At 38.9% G+C, this 24,101-nt stretch overlaps 1 protein-coding gene across 8 annotated transcripts in view; it reads left to right on the top strand.

Moving 5' to 3' along the window:
- Positions 1-24,101, top strand: part of NRXN3 (neurexin 3) — a 1,459,332-nt gene that overhangs the window by 1,303,200 nt on the left and 132,031 nt on the right. For 5 of the 8 annotated variants that reach the window (XM_021679606.2, XM_044918184.1, XM_021679607.2 and 2 more), the window contains 2 exons: positions 5,480-5,569; positions 11,045-11,352. In XM_021679606.2, the coding sequence (XP_021535281.1) occupies positions 5,480-5,569; positions 11,045-11,352 (398 nt within the window). The remainder of the gene's footprint in view (positions 1-5,479; positions 5,570-11,044; positions 11,353-24,101) is intronic. The other 3 variants (XM_021679608.1, XM_021679609.1, XM_021679612.1) reach the window with 1 other exon arrangement.

The raw sequence follows: 24,101 nt of genomic DNA, 5'->3' as shown, positions 1-24,101 counted from the left end.
TTGTTCAAGTTCACAGAAATGGTAAATGTCTGAGGTAGGATTTCATCCAGAGTCTAACTCCACAGCCAATGCTCTTTTCACTCATGTCTGAGTCATCTTTGCTTCAACCACTTAACCGCTGTAGCCTAGAAATGGTGGATCAATACAATGACTTTGATATAGGAAGGAAACGATATGCCTTTCCACATATGTTTTCCATTTCTGAACATATCTAAAGCAATGAGACAGTGTGGGCCAACACATTGGCCAAGTCAGGGTATGCCTGGGTGACCCACACTACTGTCCAGGAGCAGACATCTCATCACTTGGGAAAGGTGGTTCCCTTGGCTCACAGAACCACCTAAGTGAGTCTGAAGAAGCTTGCTTACTTAATAATGCCCTTGTGCTCTGGGTCTATTAATTCACTTCCCCCAGCCGATCAGTTTTCTGCTCTAAGAGATTAATTTCTTTACCTTGGCACATGAAAGGATCAAGGCTCATAACATATAAATAGTTCTTTTTCCTTCAACCTCAAAGGTGTATTTGAGGATTAATGAGATGATGCTTATAATTGCATTTTGAGCTCTTTGGTTGAAAGGCAGTTTATAAATAACAGATATTTTTTTTTTTGTTGCAGTCCATCCATCACTTACAAGTGGCCAAACATTCTAGATGCCCTTTGGGTAGCACAACAGCCCCCTTTTTGACTCTGAGAGAGTTCATCTGGGTCAACATCAGGAACAAGACCATAGCTGAGCTTAGAGAGTTTCACCAATTCCTTTTCTTTAGTGTCTTCTATTTCCTTTGAAACTCACAAAATGTTGTTTGGGGAGAGAGACATTGTGAGAACCTCTGAAATGCCCTACTGCTTGAGCCTACTCACATCGATTTTCTCTTGCCTCTGGCTCTAATTCATAGTATTCATTCTTTGACTGTTCATTAGACCCATGGTCTCATTTTTTAGTGTCAACAAAACAATAAAGAAAACTTTTTTTTCTTTTATTCTAGGACTCAAAACAAAATGTAAAAAATACCTCTGGCATTAATTTTGCACCGATGAATGTTGTTACAGTATTCCTATTAGCATGTCCATGTGCTTGACAACATTTCAGATGGTATTTATAGGCTACCTGCAAGAAAGCATTTTCTGCCAGCCTGGTGCAAATTGCCAGAATCTTTAAGATGCTCTTCCTCAACTTCGCAGCAGTATATCATCATTATCTGTGGCTGGACCAAGAAATCGCATCTGTCAGTGTCTGAATTGCTCTTTTACTTTCAGTGGTTTTAGAAACCCACTTTGTTTTGGAAATGGGGTTAGCTAAGTATATTTTAGAAGACTCAGAAATATAAAAAGCAACAACTAGGAGATTTGGGGGATATTCAGGATGTTTCATTTTCTATGGCTTGTTGATCTTTTGAAGATAATCTTTGTGGGACAAAATGGAATATGGCCATGTTTTGAATGGAGTCCTGGTAAAGTTCTGAGGTCATAGAAGTACACCCTGGAATCTTTGTGCTTCCCTTAGATCATTAGGAAAGAACTGAATCATATTAATAATAGTTTGCAAAACATGAATGTTTTTCATACCCCAAGTTCTGTATATATCCTATATCTTATTATACTATACCAGGTCCTACGGTGAATTGGGAAATGGGGAAACTGAGGCCAAGTCACTTGCACGAGATCACACAGCTATTGAATGTTAATGTTAGAACTCAAAGCCAAATTTGTTTCCAAAGCCCATGGTCTTAACTCCTGTGCTGTATTGATTATGGCTTACAGAAAATAAGTGTAATAGCTAATGAATAGGATCTGTGCTTGGACCAATAGATAATGATAATAAAGGTCTCATAAAAGTTACCTGTGCTATACAAAAGTTCTATCATTCCATTCTTCAATTTAAAAAATATTCATTCCTTTGGGACTGACAACATATTGCAACATTCCTCCTTTGGGACTGCAAAGAGAGACTGATGTATTGGGAAATTGTTGGAGGGTCAACTTGCTTTCTTTGTCTTCCTTACTCTGCTCTCTTTTTTTATCCTAAATGGATTTGCTCAAATGTGGAAAACATGAGGCTTTGAATTCATTTCTGAATGAGGGTTGGAGCTCTGTGTGAACCAGTTGGGCCTTAATAATTTCACCTCAGAGTATTCTGCTCTTCACAATATTATAATTCAACAGTGCATGTTAGATGTGTCTCCTGGAGTTGAAATACTTGATAATAGAACCAGTGATACAAATGCAAATGAAGGTAGGGAGCCAGTGGCATTAAAAAACTCAATTTCTGATTAAAAATGCATGGGGACACACACACACACACACACACACACACTTTTATTTTAAACAGAATAAAATGTGACTAGTTTTCTTTTTTCTAAAATTTAGTTCTATGTAGGTGAGTGTCAGATCCATATAAGTAATTTAAGAAATGTCTATTTGAAGATCTCATGGTGCAATTTATAGATTTCTCAGTGTGTTTGAGAAGTATGGTCATTACATTTTGGTCTAATTAGTAAGGCACATATGCTTCTTTCTAGTGACATTATGACATTACTATTCATAAGGCCATTCTTTCTTGAGGATATCATCATACTGGTTGCTATATGAAATGTACAACTGAATGTCATTAAGGATTTAATATGAATGTATATGAATTTGACAAGTTTTGCTCAGCTTTCACGGTAGTCCCTGTGTATGAATTCTTATGTTTAGAAGATTGTTTACTTTTCAGTCAATCTAGCAACATGGGGCTTGGGGCAAATGAACTCATTCTCATGCACATGTTTCTAAAACAGTTCTTACTAATGTTTGAGATAAATTAAAATAAAAATCAACAAGAACATGAAAAGAGACTAAGAACAATGTTAATGTGGCAATTTAAACCAATTTGGTTTTCCAAATGACCTTCCATCTTTCACAACTTTTAACAGTATGCCAGATGCTATGAATCTGGTGTGGAAAACTTAAAACTTTTTTCTAAATGTCTTTAAAGCTGAGATGGAGAAGAATGACTCTCTCTCTTTCACTTTCTGATGGGTCTAAGGCTGAATCATGGCTATGCTGTCCTCCCAACATATCACTTATTGATTATCCAACATACTTTTCTCTTTTTCTAGCCTGTACCATGCCTCAAAATGATTTTCTATGGAGCTTTAGGTTTGAAAGAGAGTGTATGGGGAGGGGATGCTTAGGAGGACAAAGAACCCCTATGTGTTCCAAGGAAGTAAGTCATTGCATCTTATTTAGTTAATTTAGTGCATATAGAACTCTGGCAGTTGGGAATTTTGGATACTTCTGATTTTGCCTGCATGTTTCTAAGAATATTTAGCTTTATATTTGTTACAGACTTCACTAATCCATTCCACAGTGAGTGGAGTGAAGGTTATCACTATATTTAGTGTTGCAGCCAACAACAGTTACAGAAAACCCAAAGTAATAGAATATATTTAAGGTGAATCTGGCACAACTCATTTGCCATTTTTCAGTATAACACTTTGTTGTAACTAAAACTTGAGAGGGGTCAAAGCTTATGAAGATGGATGATATCCCTTGTGTTATCTGTCTTCTTTAGGGTAGGATTAAGAGTACGAGATATAGGTTCTTCTCAGAAAAGTGCATGCTCCTTTTCTATGAAGACATGTGAGAGTTTACCCAGCTTTCTTTTTGATTAATAGAGTTCTGAATCCCCAAATCTACCAGGGAGGATCATTAGAATAATCTCTAATTGGTAACTGTATTAAAAGATAAAATTAATTTCTTTCACCATGAGCTTATGGAAACACCAAGAAGTTGCCTTTCTGTTTTTTTCTCCTTACCTACACCCTCTCCCCCTGTTTTTTTCTATGAGAAATAATATTCCATTCATTGTAATTTATTCTTTGATATGTTAATATATTATGTTTTATCCCAGCCACATAAGATCCCATGATGTAGGCTGGAAACATATCCATTGTTGTCTCTTTCATGAGCTTTGTTTTTGTTGTTGATGTTTTTGTTATTAGTTTTTTTATTCCTTGGGAGTGAGAGTGAGTCAGCTTCTTAAAATCATTTGTTCATAGCAGAAATGAATGGGGAATCTTGGAAACATCTCCCAGCATGGCCACCCCATTCCCATGTTGCACCTCATGGAAAGCAGGTACCAGTTTAGTCACATGTCAGTAATAACTTCTATAGGAAGGTGGCCCTAAGACTGAAGTGCCATGGTCATGTTCTGCTCACTTGGCCTGGTGCTATACTTAATCCTCACGTTCTTTCTGGCTTTTAGACTTCTTTGTAAAGGATTTCCAAGACACCTGTTTTGAGATTTTGATTTCATTTTTAATGTTGTCAATTTGGAATGGGATTCCCTAAGTTCCAATCTAGGGCTATGAGTGAAAAGTCATGAATTAGAATTCATTAGTTTTTGATCACTGTGAGGTTGGTTGATGAGATAGAACAGTTCCCAAAGTGTGGCTTCATTATTTTGTGATTTGAAGCATATTCATTAGGGGTATATCTCCACAATACCGCTCTCCAAATCTGTCCTAATTAGACAAACCATCCAGGGGTGGTAACAACAGTTACAAAAGGAATAAGGGGGCATAGTAGCAGTTAAAAGCATTATGTTTGAGGTTTGAAGCTAATTAGGTGTTTCATGCTTGGAGGAAGTATCCCAAACAGGCTTTATGAATAGTTACTTGTTCAGAAAGGACCTCTTATAGAAAGTTAAGAGAGAGAGACTAGATAAACATATAAAGCTTGCATTTATTAGTAGTAATAAAATGTAAGTGCTTAAAAGTCTGCTAATATTCTATACCTATATTTATAGCTGCTTTGATTTACAAATATTTACTTTGTGTTTTCTTTTTTAAAATGTAGAACAAGTCTGGGCAGAGGAATAGAAATGTAAAGAACCATCTATAATGCTCCATCTATTTAACATAGCTGGTAGGATGCCAGGGTCTCCTTTATGGAGTAAGAAGTCTCCCTTGGCCATTCAAGGCTTAAATTGTCTTTCCCTCCACCAGAAGGTAGAGCAGTTATAAACACTGAGAGGAGAATAAGGAAGTACATGACCCCATGCTTCTGATAAGGCCCAGTACCGTGAGATCAGATAATGCGTGACTAAGACACTGGGGGTCCCCTACCATAGATGAAGCTGGTCTGGCAGGCAAATTACTCACAAACCAAGAAAATCCTGTGCCTCCATTGACCCAATTATGGTGTGGTTGGGGTGAGATGGAGAATAGTGAAGGTAAACCCATTTCTATAAATAGCCAAAGCTCTAATTCCCATCCCATGCCACATTTCCAAAACATGAAGGAGCACTGCATAGCTAAGAGTCTCCTGAACTCAAACCTGTCAACCAAGGGCAGAGTGACTTCAACTCCACCTCTACTAAAGATAAATTGATATCTATCTCTAAAAACTTCATAAACAAACCAAAAACCTAGGATGTTTTTTAATGACGTATTGACTTTTCAGATTGTTTTTTAAGCTGTTTTTTAAACTTTAAAGGCAACACTGATAATGAACGCTTCCAAATGGTAAAACAGAAAATCCCCTTCAAATATAACCGGCCCGTAGAGGAGTGGCTGCAGGAAAAAGGTAACCGTCGTTAAAACTTTCATTTTAAAATCATTTGATTCTAAACCCTCATTTTTAAAGCCTGCAAATAAATGTTCCTTAAATGATAATCGCCTGCTGCATAAATGACTGTTTTAATTTTCATTATAATTTGTGTCAGCTTCCACCTGCCATATGTTGATAAATCATGCTATAATACATTGCCATTAAAATACAGTTAAAGGGACTAACATCTAGCTTGCTATCAGCGTGACAACCACAAACAAGAAATTCCAGGAACCTCTAAAAAAAGAAATGTATTATGGCAATTTAACCACTGCATGACATTATTTGTTAATTTGTTTTAAATTACCTCTTATACCAAAGCTTTCTAAAGAAATTTCAAAAGTATTCTTTAAACTTACATCTTGAGGCTGTTTTGGCTTTACTCTCCAGCGTGGATAACTAAAAAAAATCAGCAGATCGACTCTTGTAACTTAAACTGCTTAAGACAAATGTTATAAGGGGGGCAGTGTTTTCTAACATTTGTTTTTAAATGAAGAAAGAATGAGAAAGATGAATTTTGCCTTTAGATTCAAACTTAACAGAGGCAAAAGTGTTTCATAAGAGGCATTAATTGTGTCCTAGTTGTTGGCTGAAACTAAAAAAAAAAAAAAAAAGAAAAGCTTTTTTTACACTTTGGTTGTGTAATACCCTTATGTGTTTGATATTTATGCAACAAAAGTGCAAGTGGCTAAGACAATGAGTTGGAAAAGAAAGGCTCATGAAAGGCAAAACAGCAGTTCTGATTTGCTGAAGAAAACAACCACTTTGTTAATAAAAGAGGGCAGCGGTTATACCTGATGTTAGAATTTTCTGTGTGGCTTCTGTTTGCTAGGATATAAACTATTATCTTTCAGTGAAGAAAAATCTCTGTTTCCAGAAGCTATGTAGTCCCTTCTTTCCCGAGCCAGTACAAGCTACCTTGTCTCAAGACCTTCAGTGAGTCCTTAAAATTCGTAGAGATTTGATTGAGTGATACATAAAAAGTAATTGAATATATTAATATGCAACTTAAGCAAACTTAATTACAGTTTTAAGTTGGGTGACAACATTTAGACCCTTAAACACGGAAAATCCTCGCTGAGTCTTAACTGTTTGCCCTGTTTTTAACGTATGTGGTCTAATTAAAAATAAATTAACTCTAAAAAGCAAATAATTTTGTTTAGTAATCACCAGCTCATAAAGTCCCTTTAACACTAAAGACTATGATTGCCTCACTTTTTAAAAAGGAGAAGAAAACTAGATATGCATGTCTGAGTCTCATGTGCCTGAGAGAACTCTTTTTCTTTTAATTTTATGTTAATAATATTTTCTTTTATTCCATCGCCTTTTCAACTCTAAGTTTAAGAGCATGCCAGGCGTTTTCATTTGTATAAACCATTATAAAGTTATGAATAGGCTTTTAGTTTTCCTTCTGATAGCATTGTTATCAGTTGGCTTTCATATAGAAGGACGAAAGGCCAACAAATCCGAGGGGGAAGGGTGGGTCACGTGGGATGGAGGGCGGCTTTCTAGTTTCTTAACCAAATATGTATGTATGTATATATGCATATAATATTGAAAATGGTTATTTGCAAACCTGGAGGTTTTCTCTTCTACACCATTTTAACTGAAATTACTTTTTTTAATGCTTTGGGTGAGTAACATCTGTTCATTCTATTGCTTTACCCCTTCCTCTGTCTAGCTAACCTTTCCTTCAAAAGGAGTAGAAAATATATACCAAAAGACCTTGTAAAGACAACGAGTTAGAAAAGGGTAAAGATGGAAGGATGAATAGGCAGACGTATCAGGAAGCACTTGGAATGCCTCTTTGGAGTTATTTTTGTCATTGGAGAAGAGATCTGGGTCACAGCATTCCTGAGTCTGTTTTCTGGCTCTGTCTACTATTGACTGATACTTTCTGACCTTAGACAATCCACTTAACCTCTTTATATCTCAGATTTCCCATCTGGGGAGAGGAGAAATAATACTGCCTATTCCCCAAGGGTGTTCTGAAGTTTAATTAATTAGTCTTTGTGCAACACTGACTGGAGACGTGCAAAGATTTAATTTAAGCAGTATGTGAACTTGATATCCAAATGAGGTAAAAATCATGACTTCCAAGAAGATGGACACCCAAAACAAAGCAGACAGTAACCTGCTACAAACCCTGCGCTAGTATAACCAAATTGAGTATTATGGATGATAGAACAATTCTTAGATTAGGATATAGATATAGATATCATAGTTACTTATTATAAAAAAAAATGATTGATCATAATGAATGACAATAATGAGGTCTGACATTGATTTTGAGAAATCTGGGGCAAATGATAAAACTTACCCCAGTCTGCCCCTTATAATAACCCTTCAGAGGGAGAGGGTGGTGATGGCCAGTTCTCATTTACTCACTTACCCCTGCTTGGCTGAGAGAGGTAAGTTGATCACAGGAAGAGCTGACAGGAGACTCAGTTTCCCACTCTTACTTTAGTGACTGCCTGCTTTACTCTTAACTACACAATCCAAGGTACAGAGGGCTAGGAAAGGATCCTGAAACAGCAAAAAACAAAAACAAAAACAAAAAAACAGATCTAGCTAGAAATAGACTGTGAAACAGACAAGCAAACAAAAATCCAAACACTTCCTATGGCATGATGGAGAACTGAAGGTTGGACCACATCCTTCCCTATTTCACTCCACCAATGTCTTGTTCTCAAGAAATCATTAGATCTCTCTGAGAATGCAGCAATAACAAGACATGGAGCAGTGGCTTCCTCCTGTGGCCCAGGAAACATGTCTTGCCCTTCTCCATGCTTGGGTTAGTTTCGAACAAGCAAAGACCCTTTTATGCAGTACACTCTGGCAACTGGAATAAAGGAGATCCAACATTTCTAGCCAGTGTAATTCAACTTTGCATTTCAATTCTCCCTGACCCTCTTTTTATTTGTAATAACTGGCAGAATAATATCACTAGGAAAATAAGGTGAGGACCATTACAGATGTGAAGTACTTTCAGAAATACTAGAAATATAAAATTTCTTACCTATAACTAGCTATCCCTATTCACTGTTCATCAGTGCTAGGGCATATTCCAAAAAGGAGATGAATAAATATTATGGTTGGCCGACAGTTATGTGAATGGAAGGGATAGCTTGACATTGGGGCTCTCTGGTGTAAGCTACCGAGTTGAGTTCTAGAGGTCTCCTTTTAGGCAGCTCCTTCTTTATCATGTTAAGCTGCCCACAAAAGTCTATGCAAGGTTGAGGGTGTATTATTCTCCCCTTCTATCATGACATTTCTTTTGCAGTAAGCTTAACCCCCCTAGAAAAAGCTGTTGTCAAAGAAATAACAGTAAAGAGAGTTGAGCTCCAGGCCATTATCCAGTGTTATTGTGCACTGAACATTTTGCTACATCTTATGTGAGAAATGAGAGGCCAAAGGACAGGCGATGATGCATGTGCACTAGGCACTGAAGGAATTGGTGGGAAAATAATGGAAACCTATTAGATCCATTTTGATTGTTCCCTTAGGATCTGGACAATTCTGTTATCAAATCCAACAGATTACATTTCCATGCCCCAAATATTTTTATAGAGTGCGGATCATTTTCACTATAACAAAATTCTTTGGCCAGTTCTCCATACTGCAGTGTTTGAAGCTTCCAAAAAGCAAAAAGGTATTATTCATAAATCATTCTTGACTAATATGCCCTTAAGAGTTACCCCATGAGCCATGAGCAGAACTGACTCTTGTATAAAGAGTTCCTTCTGAGCAGATACATTTTCCCTTCTCTGACTCTTCCATTTCAACCCTTATTGTATATGTATATTCAGAGGGCATTCCACATTATACACTAGAAATTCAAGGATAGCTAATCATCGTAGAGATTTTTTTTTTAAAGATTTTATTTATTTGACAGAGAGAGATACAGCGAGAGAGGGAACACAAGCAGGGGGAGTGGGAGAGGGAGAAGCAGGCTTCCCGCGGAGCAGGGAGCCCAATGCGGGACTCAATCCCAGGACCCTGGGATCATGACCTGAGCCGAAAGCAGACGCTTAACAACTGAGCCACCCAGGCGCCCCTCATAGTAGAGATTTAAAGACCGTGTAATAGTGGTAGAAGTTAAGAGCCCAAACATCACAGTATGCCTCTATTCATATCAGAGATTGTGGGGTCAAAAACCTTAGTCTTTTAAAAATAGACTCCCTTTTAATAAGCAGGCAGGAATAACAGAACATTCCAGCCATTTATAGCTAAAATAATGCAAGTGATTAGATTAAGAATGAGTGGAATATTGTTTGATTACTGACTTAAGAAAAACTCAAAAAGGATATATTTAATTCCATTAATAAGTCTCTCCCCCTTCTCCATATGGAAAAGCAGAAGGAAATAATAGCATAGACTTGCTTAGCCTTAAAAAGCTGTTTGGATTTTTCTGGGAAAGATCTAGCACTTAAGAGAGGCTTTTTTAAGTAGAGGTAGTTGGGAAGAAGATAAATTGAGTTGCACTATTCTAAACTCAATTCTGTCATGATTTCATTCTGATAGTTTTCTATTCACAGAAACACAAATGGTTCCCCAAATGGGACTCCAAATAAGTTGAATTACTGATAGTCTTCAACACATGAACATACCTATCGTTTTAAGGAATTTTATGTGTTGCTTTTTTCCTGAATACCCATCCCCTTTTTTTAAAATTCATTGATTTGGAATGGCATTTTTTTCTTTCCCCCACCCCTGAAACATTATCAATGCCTGTTTATTTCCCATGTTTTAGGGAGAGATATAGTTGTGTGACCATAATCCCATTCCTCCCCCAAATTAAAAGAGGTAGGAAATTATCAGTCATCATGTTTATTAAACAGCAAGTATAGATAGAATATTATGTATTATGAAGATTTCTAGGAAATGAGGTGTTTGGTGAGTAAACTTCATTTCTATAAGTATGCAATGAATCCAAGTCTTTTAATTGGAATTTAATTTCATTTCAGTTAATTTAATTATCAGTCTTTTTTTTTTTAATTCAGTGTTCTGAGTCACCTCACTGAGTTTTTGTTTGCCATATATAATTCTATTTAGTTGCCATTATATGACTTTGTAGGTTAAAAATTAGTGCGATAGGTATTTATGCTTTATTACTGTCATCACCTGATTTGGGGATTACTTTCTGTCATCCACAACTACATACCCAAGAAGACTACAATACTGCGGATCTTTGAACCAAGATTTCTCTTTCCTCATAATAATGAAATAGAGACTGAATTATTTAGCTTATCTAGGATATTCAGCTAGACAGTGGAAGAGATAAACATAGTGAAATGTTACTTGCTAATGTCTATTGAATTTTTGTTACCCAGTTTTTTCCCCTTCATTTGTTCACGGAAGCCTGTTTTGATGCCTGGTCCATTGAGACCAGGCAAGGCAAAGAGAGATAACATATGGGAATAATAATGTTTCCTCCACCCAACCCACTAGGCCGGCAGTTAACCATCTTCAACACCCAGGCGCAAATAGCCATCGGTGGAAAAGACAAAGGACGTCTCTTCCAAGGCCAGCTCTCTGGGCTCTATTATGATGGTTTGAAAGTACTGAACATGGCAGCTGAGAACAACCCCAATATTAAAATCAATGGAAGTGTCCGGCTGGTGGGAGAAGTCCCGTCAATCTTGGGAACAACACAGACGACCTCCATGCCACCAGAAATGTCTACCACTGTCATGGAAACCACCACTACAATGGCTACTACCACAACACGCAAAAATCGCTCTACAGCAAGCATTCAGGTAATCCTTTCTCCAATTCTTAATTGATTCTGTTGTGTTTTTTTTTTTTGTCTTTGAGACATTACTATAAGGTCAGTGTTGCTATGTTGCTAAAGAGTCTGAATTACTGTTTGTAGAAAGGATGCCTACAGATGCTCATAGTAATAAGATCTAGGAGTAGAAAAAAACAAATTCATTGCTAAAGAAGTTATAAAAGTTTTGTGTGCACTCATGGGTTATTATTTCTATCATATTTATTGCTGAAACAGTAAAGCTGTTATTCAAAATGAGCAATGGCTAACACTTTCAGTATGAAATACTCCCCCTTTCATTTCATTACTTTTCTTTTCAACAGAAAAAGGGAAAATGGGCAAAGGAAAATTTGTTATCATAGGGGAAACTGTATCCTAGTTCAGTTCTATTCACATCCTCTCAGTGGCTTTGCTGAAACATGAATTGTTCAGTTTTGAGGCCAGTGGATGGCATTAAATAAAGGGCAACTGAAGCTAGAGTTTCAACTAATGCTTGTAAAATGCAGTCTTTGTTTTGTTATTAAGTGTTGATCAATCACTTGTTATTTTTTATCCATTTTGTTTCTTTTATATTTGACCAAGATCTGATATTACATTAGAAATTGTGAAGGTCTGACTTCAGCTATATAGGAAGTACTTAGTTTTGTGGTAATGGTTTTATTTTTTCACTTAAAAGTAATTATACCCAAGCTAAAGCCTAATGCTTTGCTGACTCCCTTGGCATTTCATAAATCTAGTTAGTAGGGGATAGGAGGTTAATCGAGTTATTAGCCTTAAATGCTGTGGCATAAAATAAGACATTCCAATTGCTTGTGGGGAAATTACTCTGAGCCTAGTTAGCGTTTATAGAAGATTCAGTAGATCAGGACTTGTCCTTTCTGTTTCTTAGTTTTAAGACATTATCCAGGGCCTCAGTTGAGTCTTTGACATCACCCTCCCATTGATTTCAGTGGGCATTGTAAATGTAGAGTCAATAATCAATTAAGCCCCCCTATGTGTTCTCATTCTTCTGAACTAAGTTTATGCGAGTTAAGTAGAGATAAAAGTGTTGTCTTCCTTTTCCCTTTTCTTTGAGCAGAAATACCCAGACAGCTCCTTACAAGATTCCACAGGAACAATTCGAGGCTGTATACACTGATGATGTTATCAGGCCAATTTTATGTGTTTTAGAAGTGCTATTAAGAACCGGCTTAGCATCACACTCGTATAGTCGTGTGTGCTGTTGCATATACACCTATGTACACGCTCAAAAAAGAAATAGCTTCTTCTCTAGTGATATTAAACCAATAACTCCTGACACTTCACTCTACTCACTGAAAAGAAGATAAAAGGCAATATATATTTCTATTATGACTCTCTCTAGCTCAAGAGCAGATCTGTTTATGGTTGGTGAAAGGATAGTTCTGTCTGCCCAGGTCCTGGCAGACTTGTTCTGTTTCTGTCGTAATACATTCCATTAATGCTGTGGGAAACAGAGGAGCAAATGGCTTTTTCTTCATACGAGTGGCTGTCCTGTAATCTTTTCAAGGCCAAATTTTTACTGACCTCGGGAGGACTTAATGTTACATAGGGATTCAGGGACTAAGCCATGGTAATTACTGGGTTTTTGGCTTTTCCTCCTGCAGCAAACACACAGATAGGAGGACACTGGGTGAATCTTTCCAAAAACGGAGAAAGCCAGAACTTCCAAAGAAGAGTAGGGTACAAGGCACAAAAGTCTTGCAAGTGATTATGACTCTGAACACCATAGAATCTGTTCTCATTATGGAAAGATGTGGACAGCTGGAGCATGCCCTAACAGCCTCCCGTGAGGGTTTCTTTTCCTGAGTCCAGTGATAATGGGATTTGATCTACGTATCTTTCCTTTTGCTTCTACCATGACTATGAAGGGGAGTTATAAATCTGATGACCTTTTTGTTCTTAAGGGTATGTAAATGCAAACTCTTAGAGAAAAGACAGCAGACTAGCAGAATTAGATTGGACTGGGATGAGGGATCAAAAAGGTCCATATTCTTTGTAAAGATTAGCTAGAGGAAATAATTTGATGCCAAGGATTTTGGACTTTTTTGTTCTTGCCAACTAGCCATAAGAACTTTGCCTGACACGTATTGTGATGAGCACTGGGTGTTCTATGTAAGTGATGAATCACTAAATTCTACTCCTGAACCGAATATTACACTGTATGTTAACTAACTGGAACCTAAATAAAAACTTGAAACTACAAAAATAAAAAATAAAAAAAAAAGAACTTTGCCCTTGGCTCCATAAAAATTCAGTAGCCTGCCTTGTCCCCAACCCTTTTCTGATCTCAAGCACAGATTACATCAAGCCTCTGCTAGGACTGGGGACCCAAGATTTAGGACAATTCCCAGCCTCTGAGGACTTAGGGTGAGGAAGGTCAGTCTCAGAAGTTCTCATATGTCCTGTGTGATCCAGCTAATTTTCTAGGGTGAAGTGGACTGATAAAAATTTGATCTGTGGGAGAAAAAAGAACTGAGGAAGTCTGGATTTCATGTTTACCAGGCCAGTCATGTGTGAAATCTTACAGCCTTTTCCAGATGATACTCTGTTCTGTCTTCCTTTGCTTTGATAACCTTGATAGACCAGGGTTGTCCTAAAATTAGACTCTTCCAGGAGAAATAAAATAAGCATAAAAACCTGATCTAAAACCATCTGATTATACGATAATCTACTGGTTCCTTCTTGAAGCATAAGCTAAAGAAACATTTGAGTAGTTCGTTTCTGATTGACTTTGGTTTGCGTTGATTTCAGATCAGAGTAAAACTGGAAAGTGCTTTCAGTGCTGCGCTTACCTGTGTATGAACATAAACTAATAGTTTTTGAGTTGACATGGCCCTTCAGTGCTCTAGCCTCCCAGAAGTAATCACTACTTTGATCTTTCTGATCCTCCAGTTTGTTACATTTTGCTTGTGGATCACATGGACTGTGTTAAATCACTCACAGCTAGGGTGCCCAAGCATCAGGTCTTTATCCTATATTAAGAAGAGTGTGCCTAAGGGCACCTGGGTGGCTCAGTCATTTAAGCATCCGACTCTTGGTTTCAGCTCATGTCATGACCTCAGAATCCTGAGATTGAGCCCCGCATCGGGCTCCCCTCTTGGTGGGGAGTCTGCTTCCCCTCTTTCCTCTCCCTCTGCCCCTCCCCCCACTTGTGCACACTCTCTCTCTAAAATAAATAAATCTTAAAAAAAAAAAAAGTGTGTCTAGGTCCTCCCCTGAATATTAAAAAAAAAAAAAAGACACGAAAGTTAAGATTGAGAAAGCAGGTGGGTGCATTGAGAAGACAGGTGAGTACATTGAGAAAGCAGGTGGGTGAGTGATAGTATTCAAGTAAAGATAGGTGCTCAATGAATATTTATTGAATAAATTGGAAAACAAAATAGGCTTTATAACATACCTTATCATCATTTAACAACCAGAAGTGGCATAGCTTACAGATAGTTTTCCCTCCAGAATGATCAGTGTGCTTTGGACAATTTTAATTTTTCCTCGGTGAAAATCACTGCTAGAGCAGTGATTAAATGCATGTGCTTGGAGTCGGGCTGCCTGGGTTTAAAACCTAGATAGATCTTCTTCACATTAGCTAAGTGACTGTGAGCAAGTCACATATGTTCTAGTTAACTATTGTTATGAAACAAATTTTCCCATAACTTAGTGGCTTCAAATAACTGTGTCATTGGATCTCACAATTTTGTGGCTCAGAAATTTGGGCAGGGCTCAACAAGGCAATTCTTCTGCCCCACAGGGTGTTGACTGAGATCCTTCAGTGGCTCCTCTGGTCTGGAGAGTCTGGCTTCACTCACACACCTTGTGTCTTGGTGGGTTAACTAGAAACACTGGACTCAGCTGGGTCCATGTCCCTCTCAATGTCGTTTCTAGTTCATGGAGGTTCAGGGCTCCTAGTGAAAGTTTTTCCAGGTTTTGAAGTTTCAGGGAAAGGAAACATAAACCTCACTTCACGATGGGAGGATAGCAAGAATTTATAACTAACCTAAATCTACCACTTTGTAAAATTGGAGGGAAGGGTACCACTAGGGTGCTGCTTATATCATGGGATTGCTGTAAGGTTAACTGAGTTAATATGTGTAAAATGCTTAAAACAGGTCCATCTTGAAGAGTAAGATTAAATATATTTTAACCTTATTATTTTATTCTATCCCCAACATTTGGTATGCAAGTCAGTACCCTCTCAAGCAAGGAGAAAATGGGGTTGTTTCTACTGACAGTAGTATCTGTAGTTCATAGTGGGGGCTGGGAAGTTTGGTGGGGATAGGGATTTGAAGGAGGGTCAGGGTAGAATTTGGAGGTTGGAATCAGTCCTGGCAAATGAAAAGTTTCTAAGTTCCAGGAATGGATTCTCTGATAGCTCACTTCCCATCTTTAATTTTTTCTTCCATTTTAAACCAACCCGGAGTTCTATGGGCCTCAGAGAATATGTTCTGTTATGAAATATATCTATCCACATGTCTTTAAGGTTACAAAGAAAAAGAATCCAGGATCCTTGCCATCATGAAGCTTGACATTAGCAAACAATATGAGGTAGTGACCTGCAAATGGTGGTGGTGTGGGCGGGAAATGAGGGAGTTATATGGGAGGGCTTAGCTGGATCTCATGAATGAAGTGAGAATGGAACTGGGCCTTGTAGAATGAGTATAATTGGATACATGGGGAAGAGAAACAAATCTCAGGTGGCTAAATGTCAGAAGCGATGTTGTCAAAGTCAGGGATGATAATTCCCGAGAGAGATAGCCAAGTCCAGCTAGAACAAAGAATGCATAGGGGAGATCTGAGAAGCAAGAAATCCAGATTCTCAGCGTCTTGGCCCCAAACTCCCCCAAATGGTAGAGAACCCAGAGAGGAGAACTGCATTGGATTCCCTGTGCATCTTACTACCAGGGATTGCCCAGCAATTAAGCAAGCAGTTCTATTACAACTGACCTCAGTGTCGGGATTACTATCAGGATGGACAAGTTCAACTCAGTCTATGTTCAAATTCCTTGATCCCCATTCAGGAGAGAAGGCAAAAGTAAGAAGTAAAAGTCTTTGGTAACTTGCAGTCACCAGGACCAAAATGTTCCTGTGAGGCAGGAAAGGGCCAAGAGGAAAATAGTTCCAAAAATAATGTGTATTCTCTTACCTTAAGCCTCCAGCCTGAGTCGTTATCAGTAAAGAAAGAACTCAGCATGTTCTGTGCAAATCGCCATTTGGAATCCTCTGTAAGCTATTAGTAGGATACTGACCATGACCCACTTTTTCTGTGCTCGGCATCGGTGAAGTCACTTTGACATTGGTCAGAGCTGCCTGTTACCAGAAAATCACAATGCTCAGCTGGATTGGAACTATCCTGATAAACAGTAGAAATGAAAGACTTGAGAGTTTTGTGAGATTTCATTCTTACCTCAAACTCATAAATTTGAACCACTTCCAAAAATTCCAAAAGCAAGCCACTTTTTCAGGCTTTGTAACTCTACCTATGTGGAAATTCCTCCTTCTGGTCTGCTTTCAGTTTTAGACTAGGGCTAGTAAAAAAACACACTTCAGCCTTGATATTGATTACTACAAAACAAAACAAAACAAACAAAAAAAAATACTTGTGATTAAAAACGTGATCCTTCATACAGCGTAATCCATGTAGAGTTCCAGTATGTGGGAGGGAAGAGGGTGCAATCTCAAATCAGAATTCCTGCACTGGACTCCAGGTTCTTCCGGTTACTTAGCTGTGTATCTCTGGGCAGATCAATTAGCCTCTCCAAGCCTTGGTTTCATTCTCTGTAAAATGAAGTACTTTTCCATGGTTGTGAGTAATAAATACAACCGTGTTGGTAAAAAGAACCTAGGCCATGACCTACGCTGTAAGTTTTCACTGAATCCTAGACACTAGGAAACCACTTCAAATCAAGAGGCTCTCCCAGAACTCACGGATCCTCATAAAGCTTAGACTTCCTGTGTGACTGGATGAGCATGTTAACCTTAAAAATAAAACTGTCCATTATTTTACAAGCAAACATGGGTTAATTTGGGAATAACAGAATTACAATTTGGGAACAAGCTACAGCAAAAGCATAGGCAAGTCTAGAAAACAAAGGAGAGGACAGCTCTTTTATAGAGGAAAGGAGGGAGTCGGGAAGGGTGTTATAAACAGTAAGTGTGTTGAAGTAAACTGTGGTGGCTTTTCATTGGCTGAGTTTGGCAGTCTGTCATTGACTGGGCTGTTGCCAGGGGGAAGAGAAAGCCTTTCTTCCTCCTGCTGGGAAAGTAAAGTAGTGCTATATAGTAGTATCAACTTGCAAGGTCCCTCTCTTCCAGTTGGCTCTGCAATTGACTAAGAGTGGCAGGACATTGTCTCCCTGTTCCATTTTAAACAGTTTCCCTTTTTAATTTTCCCAAGCACAGGAAGAACCATTTTGAGTATACCCACACAACCCCATGATCACCCAGGATTTCCTCTGAGGGTCCCAGATTGATCCAGAGCCCTAAACTCATCAATTAGAAGAGATTTCTATGGGAAATGCTTTCATTTTCTGAAGTGGGATTTGGCTTTGCTGAATAATTATTACATACAAAGCATTCTGTTAGGGTCAAGTGTATGAAATTGCCATTTTTATAGATCAAAATAGTCAAATATCAGGAATTTCATGTGGTTCAGCAAAACACATGACTCACACATTTACAGCATGTTGTTATCAATAGCTTTTTGGGACTGGCTAGAGCACCAAATTTTCTCAAGTTTCTTTGAATTATCAAACTGTCTTGGATTGGGATATAAGACAGATCTATGTACCTCATCCCCAAAACTATGCTTTAACAGAAGGTCGATCATGTTGTATCAAGAATGGTTGTACTTACTCAAAGAATTATCTCCCCTGGGCCCCTCCACCTATTCCTTGCTGCCACCAGCCTGACAGAAGTGAGACAACGAATCCACACAGTTTCCAAACCCTCACTTTCACCACTAGACAACAGAGCCTCTAGGGGAAGTTTATTTTTAGGATCAGGGCTCAACTAATATTGATTAACAGTCTTACATAACGTGCATCTCCAGGGCTGGTTCCTTTCCTCCCAAGCCTTATAACTGGAGAAGGCACTGAAGATTTGTCAGTCTAATTAGACTTTAGCTGCCAGCCAAGAAATATCTTCTGCCTCCTCCTTACCCTCATGCAGGTACTTTCTTTTCCCCTCTCAGAGAATAATTTGGAGGGAAGGAAATTGGACTCTGATTTTCTCGTTAGCTGGTAAGACTCCAGGGACATTTTCTCTCAGGAATTACATTGTTTTCGTGGGGGAAAAAAAAAGAGAGAGAGAGGGAGAGCTCTTAAAGACCTCTATGTTGGTAGTACAAATAGGCCAGGGAAGAGAATATAGTGTCATTTCTTTTGGTCCCTTCTTTAATACTTTAATATTAGTGGATGGGATCAGGACTTCCCAAAGCTGCGATTAGTCCCTTAAAGGCTCCTCTGAGAAGTTTCTTATCTGCAAATGAAGATGAAGTCTTCAGATTGCTACAAGTTGTAGAGATGTCCTTCTAATTAGATGGTTATATTTATAGGATAGAGTGTCCACTGGAACTATTGCTAAAGTGCTGGAACTTATTTTGAGCCATCTGAACAGCTGGGAGGGAAGTGGAGTTCAGCTCTTGGCTACTCACTGTAGAGGTCCCAACATGTTTCTAATGCTCCAGGTGGTTTTACCAATCACCCGACCTACTACTTGGCCAAGTCTGAAGCCAAAATCCTTACTGTGTGATGTATGGATCTCCTCCTTGCTCTCTCTCTGGCCATATTTTCTGCCACACTGCTCCAGGTACACAGGTCTTCTTGATCTTCCTTGAACTTAGGTCCCAGATAAAGGAGAGGCAAGTAAGGGTTGCTCAGTTGCAGAATTGGATCCTGTCTGTATTTAAAATGTTAGTTTGCTTATTGTGGAATTTTTTTGCATTGATATTGACTCTAAAATATTGCGATAAAATATTATGTATCTTGAATAAATGATTTTGGGGACACTCCCTTAAATATTATACCTTAGATGAGTGCCTCATTAGTGCCAGCCCTGCCTCAACATACCACGCCCATCTATCTGTGTCTTTTCACTGGCCATTTTCCCCTCTGCCCGAAGCAGCTCTTCCCAGCCATTTGCAAGACTCACTCCCTTACATCATCCAAGTTTCTGCCCATGTGGCACCTTATAGAGAAGCCCTCCTTGACCATCTATAAAATAACACTCTCTGCCACCCCCTACCTTGTCTGCCTTGGCAGCTATCTCTACCTTACATTAGATCACATATTTAACTGTTTATTGCCTCTACTTAGTGGTATGTGAGTTCCCTGATGGTAGGATCTTTGTCTCAGGCACTATCAGAGCTCTGCAGCACAGAGTAAATCCTCAGTCAGGATTGGTCAAAACATACAAATCTACTGGCACCTTTTCAGGGAGTACACACAGCTCTTAATACTTATAGGCTGGATCTTACTACCAAGCACCTTGTCCCCCACAAGCCCACTCACTCCCTGATGAGGTTCACCAGTGCCCAGGGTCACCAATAGTGGTTTTGCTGACCTTTTTTGCCTTAAGCAGAGTCCCAGGGGCATTTGCATGGTGCAGTCGGTTAAGCGTCCAACTCTTATTTTCAGCTCAGGTCATGATCTCAGAGTTGTGAGACTGAGCCACTTGTCAAGCTCCACACTGGGTGTGGAACCTACTTAAGATTCTCCCTCTCCCTTTCCCTCTGCCCCTCCCCCACCTCAAAAAATAAAAATAAAGAGTCCCAGAAACAACCCCTTGTGTCTGGTGGGCAAGATTGTCCTATTCACTTCTGGTCTTAAATTCTCTTTCCTTAGGGTTTATTTGTCATCATAATAACAAGGGCTGCTTCTACCACTTAGAGTTTTCAGGACACTTTTGGAAATGTAATATCACCCACTTTCCCTCTCCAATTTCTTCTCCCTATTCCTTTTCCAAATTACTTCTTAATTCTCCTAAAACCTATCTTTAAATATAGGCAAATAAAGATTATTTTCAATGACCCACTGCTTCTATTCATTGAAATGGATAGAAAATTAACTTGAGGCTCATTTACCTGGTCATATGTGTGTGGATAGGTTGGTAGGAATCTTCTGTCTACTTTGTTACCTCTTTTGTTTTTGTCTCATGACTGAATATGTTATATGAACCCATTTATTCCTGGTCATGACCCTATGCTTCAGTTGGCTCCATGGTTATCTGTCTTCATAATCTTTTGAAAGAATATTGATGGAAGATACTTTGAGAAACCACTACTCTGACAGCAAGAACGATCTCTGTGCAGTTCATCACTCAACAGTGAGGGCCTGGCCCTGTGCCTGCCACAAAGAGGGGCTCAGTAATGTTTGTTGAAGAAAAGAAAAATGTGTTAAATGAATGAATGTTTATCTGTCGAGGAAAGAGGCAGAGAAAGGGGACAATATGATTCATGTTCAAGGTAAACAAAGACAGCTGTGAGGAAGCAGAATGGTAGGAAGGAAAGAGTGCATTGAGGCGGGCATTAGGAGACTTCATTCATGGATAAAAAGTGATTAAAACCAAGACTCTAGGCAGACCTTCATTTACCAGCTATGGGATTTCAGCTGCGTTGCTTTACAGAGCTTAGTTTCATCATTTGAAATACGGAGATTATAACACTAACTTCATGGGTGGGTTAAGATAATAAAGTCAAGGGCTTAAATTGGTGTGACTTAATAAAAGGTTGTTGATGTTGCTTTAATTGAGATTCTAAGCCAGCACTCCTTAGCATCTACATTTTATTTTTTCTCCTGTTAATAATTAACCATTTGGCCTCAGACATGGCCATTAACACCATTAGGTCTCCACTCTTTCCTTGTCTAACAAGTGTAGTGGGTAGAATCACATTTTTTTTTAAATTTTATTCTGTTATGTTATGTTAGTCACCATACAATGCATCATTAGTTTTTGATGCAGGGTTCCACAATTCATTGTTTCCGTATAACACCCAGTGCTCCATGCAGTATGTGCCCTCCTTAATACTGATCACCGGGCTAACCCATCCCCCCACCCCCCTCCCCTCTAAAACCCTCAGTTTGTTTCTCAGAGTCCATAGTCTCTCATGGTTCATCTCACCCTCCAATTCCCCCCTTTCATTTTTCCCTTCCTTCTCCTAATGTCCTCCATGCTATTCCTTATGTTCCACAAATAAGTGAAACCATATGATAATTGACTTTCTCTGCTTGACTTATTTCACTTAGCATAATCTCCTCCAGGCCCATCCATGTTGATGTAAAAGTTGGGTATTCATCCTTTCTGATGGCTGAGTAATATTCCATTGTATATATGGACCACATCTTCTTTATCCATTCATCTGTTGAAGGGCAACTCGGCTCTTGCCACAGTTTGGCTATTACGGACATTGCTGCTATGAACATTGGGGTGCATATGGCCCTTCTTTTCACTACATCTGTGTCTTTGGGGTAAATACCCAGTGGTGCAATTGCTGGGTCATAGGGTAGCTCTATTTTTAATTTTTTGAGGCACCTACACACTGTTTTCCAAAGTGGCTGTACCAACTTGCATTCCCACCAACAGTGTAAGAGGGTTCTCCTTTCTCCACAACATCTCTATTTGTTGTTTCTTGCCTTGTCAATTTTTGCCATTCTATCTGGTATAAGGTGGTATCTCAATGTGGTTTTGATTTGAATTTCCCTGATGGCTAATGAATGAACATTTTTTCATGTGTCTGTTAGCCATTTGTATGTCTTCTTTGGAGAAGTGTCTGTTCATGTCTTCTGCCCATTTTTTGACTTTGTTATTTGTTTTTGGGTGTTGAGTTTGAGAAGTTCTTTATAGATCTTGGATACCAGCCCTTTATCTGTCCTGTCATTTGCAAATATCTTCTCCCATTCTGTGGGTTGCCTCTTTGTTTTGTTGACTGTTTCCTTTGCTGTGCAGAAGCTTTTTATCTTGATGAAGTCCCAGTAGATTCACATTTTTTTCTGATGTTTTCAACAGTATCTAATATGGTGCCTTGTACATACAGTGACAGTTGATGGGTGAATAAATGAACTGGAGGAAGGACAAGCAGAGTTAAGGAGAGGAGAAGAAGAAACAGAAATACTCTGTAATAACATTGCTGTAAGAACTATCTACCCATTTCATGGATTGGATGGCTAAGTTTGAGAGAAATTAATAGAATATCTTTGATATAATTAAAATTACAATAGAAATAATGATGCTTTTCATGTCCACCCTCTTTTTTTATTTTATTTTATTTTATTTATTTGAGAGAGAGACAGAGAGAGTGAGAACACGAGCTGGGTAAGGGACAGAGGGAGAAGCAGACTCCCCGCTGAGCAGGGAGCCCGACGCAGGGCTTGATCCCAGGACTCCAGGATCATGACCCAAGCTGAAGGCAGATGCCTAACCAACTGAGCCCCCCAGGTGCCCCACATATCCACCCTCTTTGCCAAAAGTTCAGAAGGGGTTCCTCAATGACCACCCCTGTGTAGAAGATAAACTACTTAATGTCTCTTGAGTTGTCAAAAACAATCAATGATTCTAGTTTAAACTGAGGTTCAAGAATTGGTTTTTTTTTTTTTTTTTTTTTTTCTTAAAACACATCCCTTTGTTTCTATTTATATATGGCAAGGAAATGACTTCAAGTAGCAATCATTGCTAGCCAGGCTTCAAGATGGATATTTCCATTCTGTCTCTGACAAGGTGGTAGGAGGGATGGGATGTGCTTTCATACCTTTCTGGTGCATGTTTGAATGACTGTAAAAATTAGAAACATACTGAAGCTGTTATGACAGCCCTGCCTTTTGAAACCTTCTAATTAATGCCTTGGGTTGTCTAGAGAGCTAGTTCTGTTACCTAAATGGAGAATGCAAGGTTCTCCTTGGTTTTCTCATCATGCAGGGACGAGATGGCTGGGGAAGTAAATGCACACCCTATCTGTGGTGGCTAGCAGTCACTGAGAGAATTGCTTGGTAGAAATTTGATTGACTTGTGTACATAATGCAGCCTCTTCTAGCTCTCATCCCATCTGGGTTTGTGTGTGTGCATGTGTATGTGTGAAGAAAGAGAGGGAGGGAGAGGATGCTCATGGGTTTGCATGTGTTAGCTAGAATAGTGCTTCATAAACTGTTATGTGGATACAGATCACCTGGGTGACCTTCTTAAAGCACAGATTCTGATTCCATTCTGGGGTGGGGCCTAAGATGATACATTTCTAGCTAGCTCCCAGATGATGTCCTGTTGCAGTATGTGGACCTCACTTTGTGGAGCAGGGATCTCATAGATATTTCCAGTTTCTCGCTGAGCAGTTGTAACATCTCTTTAGCTATCTCTCCTAAAAAGTCTCCCCAAACTTCATTCAGGGACCTTCAAAAACAGGAACTGCTAACCCAAACCATCTGTAAGATAGAGAATGGATACCCAGTTGGGGATTAACAAAGAAAACTGTATCCCATCAGACAGGCCTGGTTCCACTGTCCCTTCCTCCTGCCCCATACTTTGCTACATGCCCCTGAGGCAGATGGGAAAAAAAGTAGGTAGAATTTAACTTGTCATAATATTTATCCCCCTTTCTGAGAAGTGACCTCTGATGAAAGCAGAAGGACGTGAATGATTTTAATCCGCAGTAACAATGGAGAACCAGTCCTGACCATCTTGAGTAGTATAAATCTATAAAATGACAGATTTTTCTCCTCTGCCTCTCCACCTTCTCCTTCC

Source organism: Neomonachus schauinslandi, chromosome 9 (assembly GCF_002201575.2).
Source record: "Neomonachus schauinslandi chromosome 9, ASM220157v2, whole genome shotgun sequence".
In the NCBI taxonomy this organism is placed as follows: Eukaryota; Metazoa; Chordata; class Mammalia; order Carnivora; family Phocidae; genus Neomonachus; species Neomonachus schauinslandi.
This window is presented reverse-complemented; position numbering and strand designations above follow the sequence as displayed.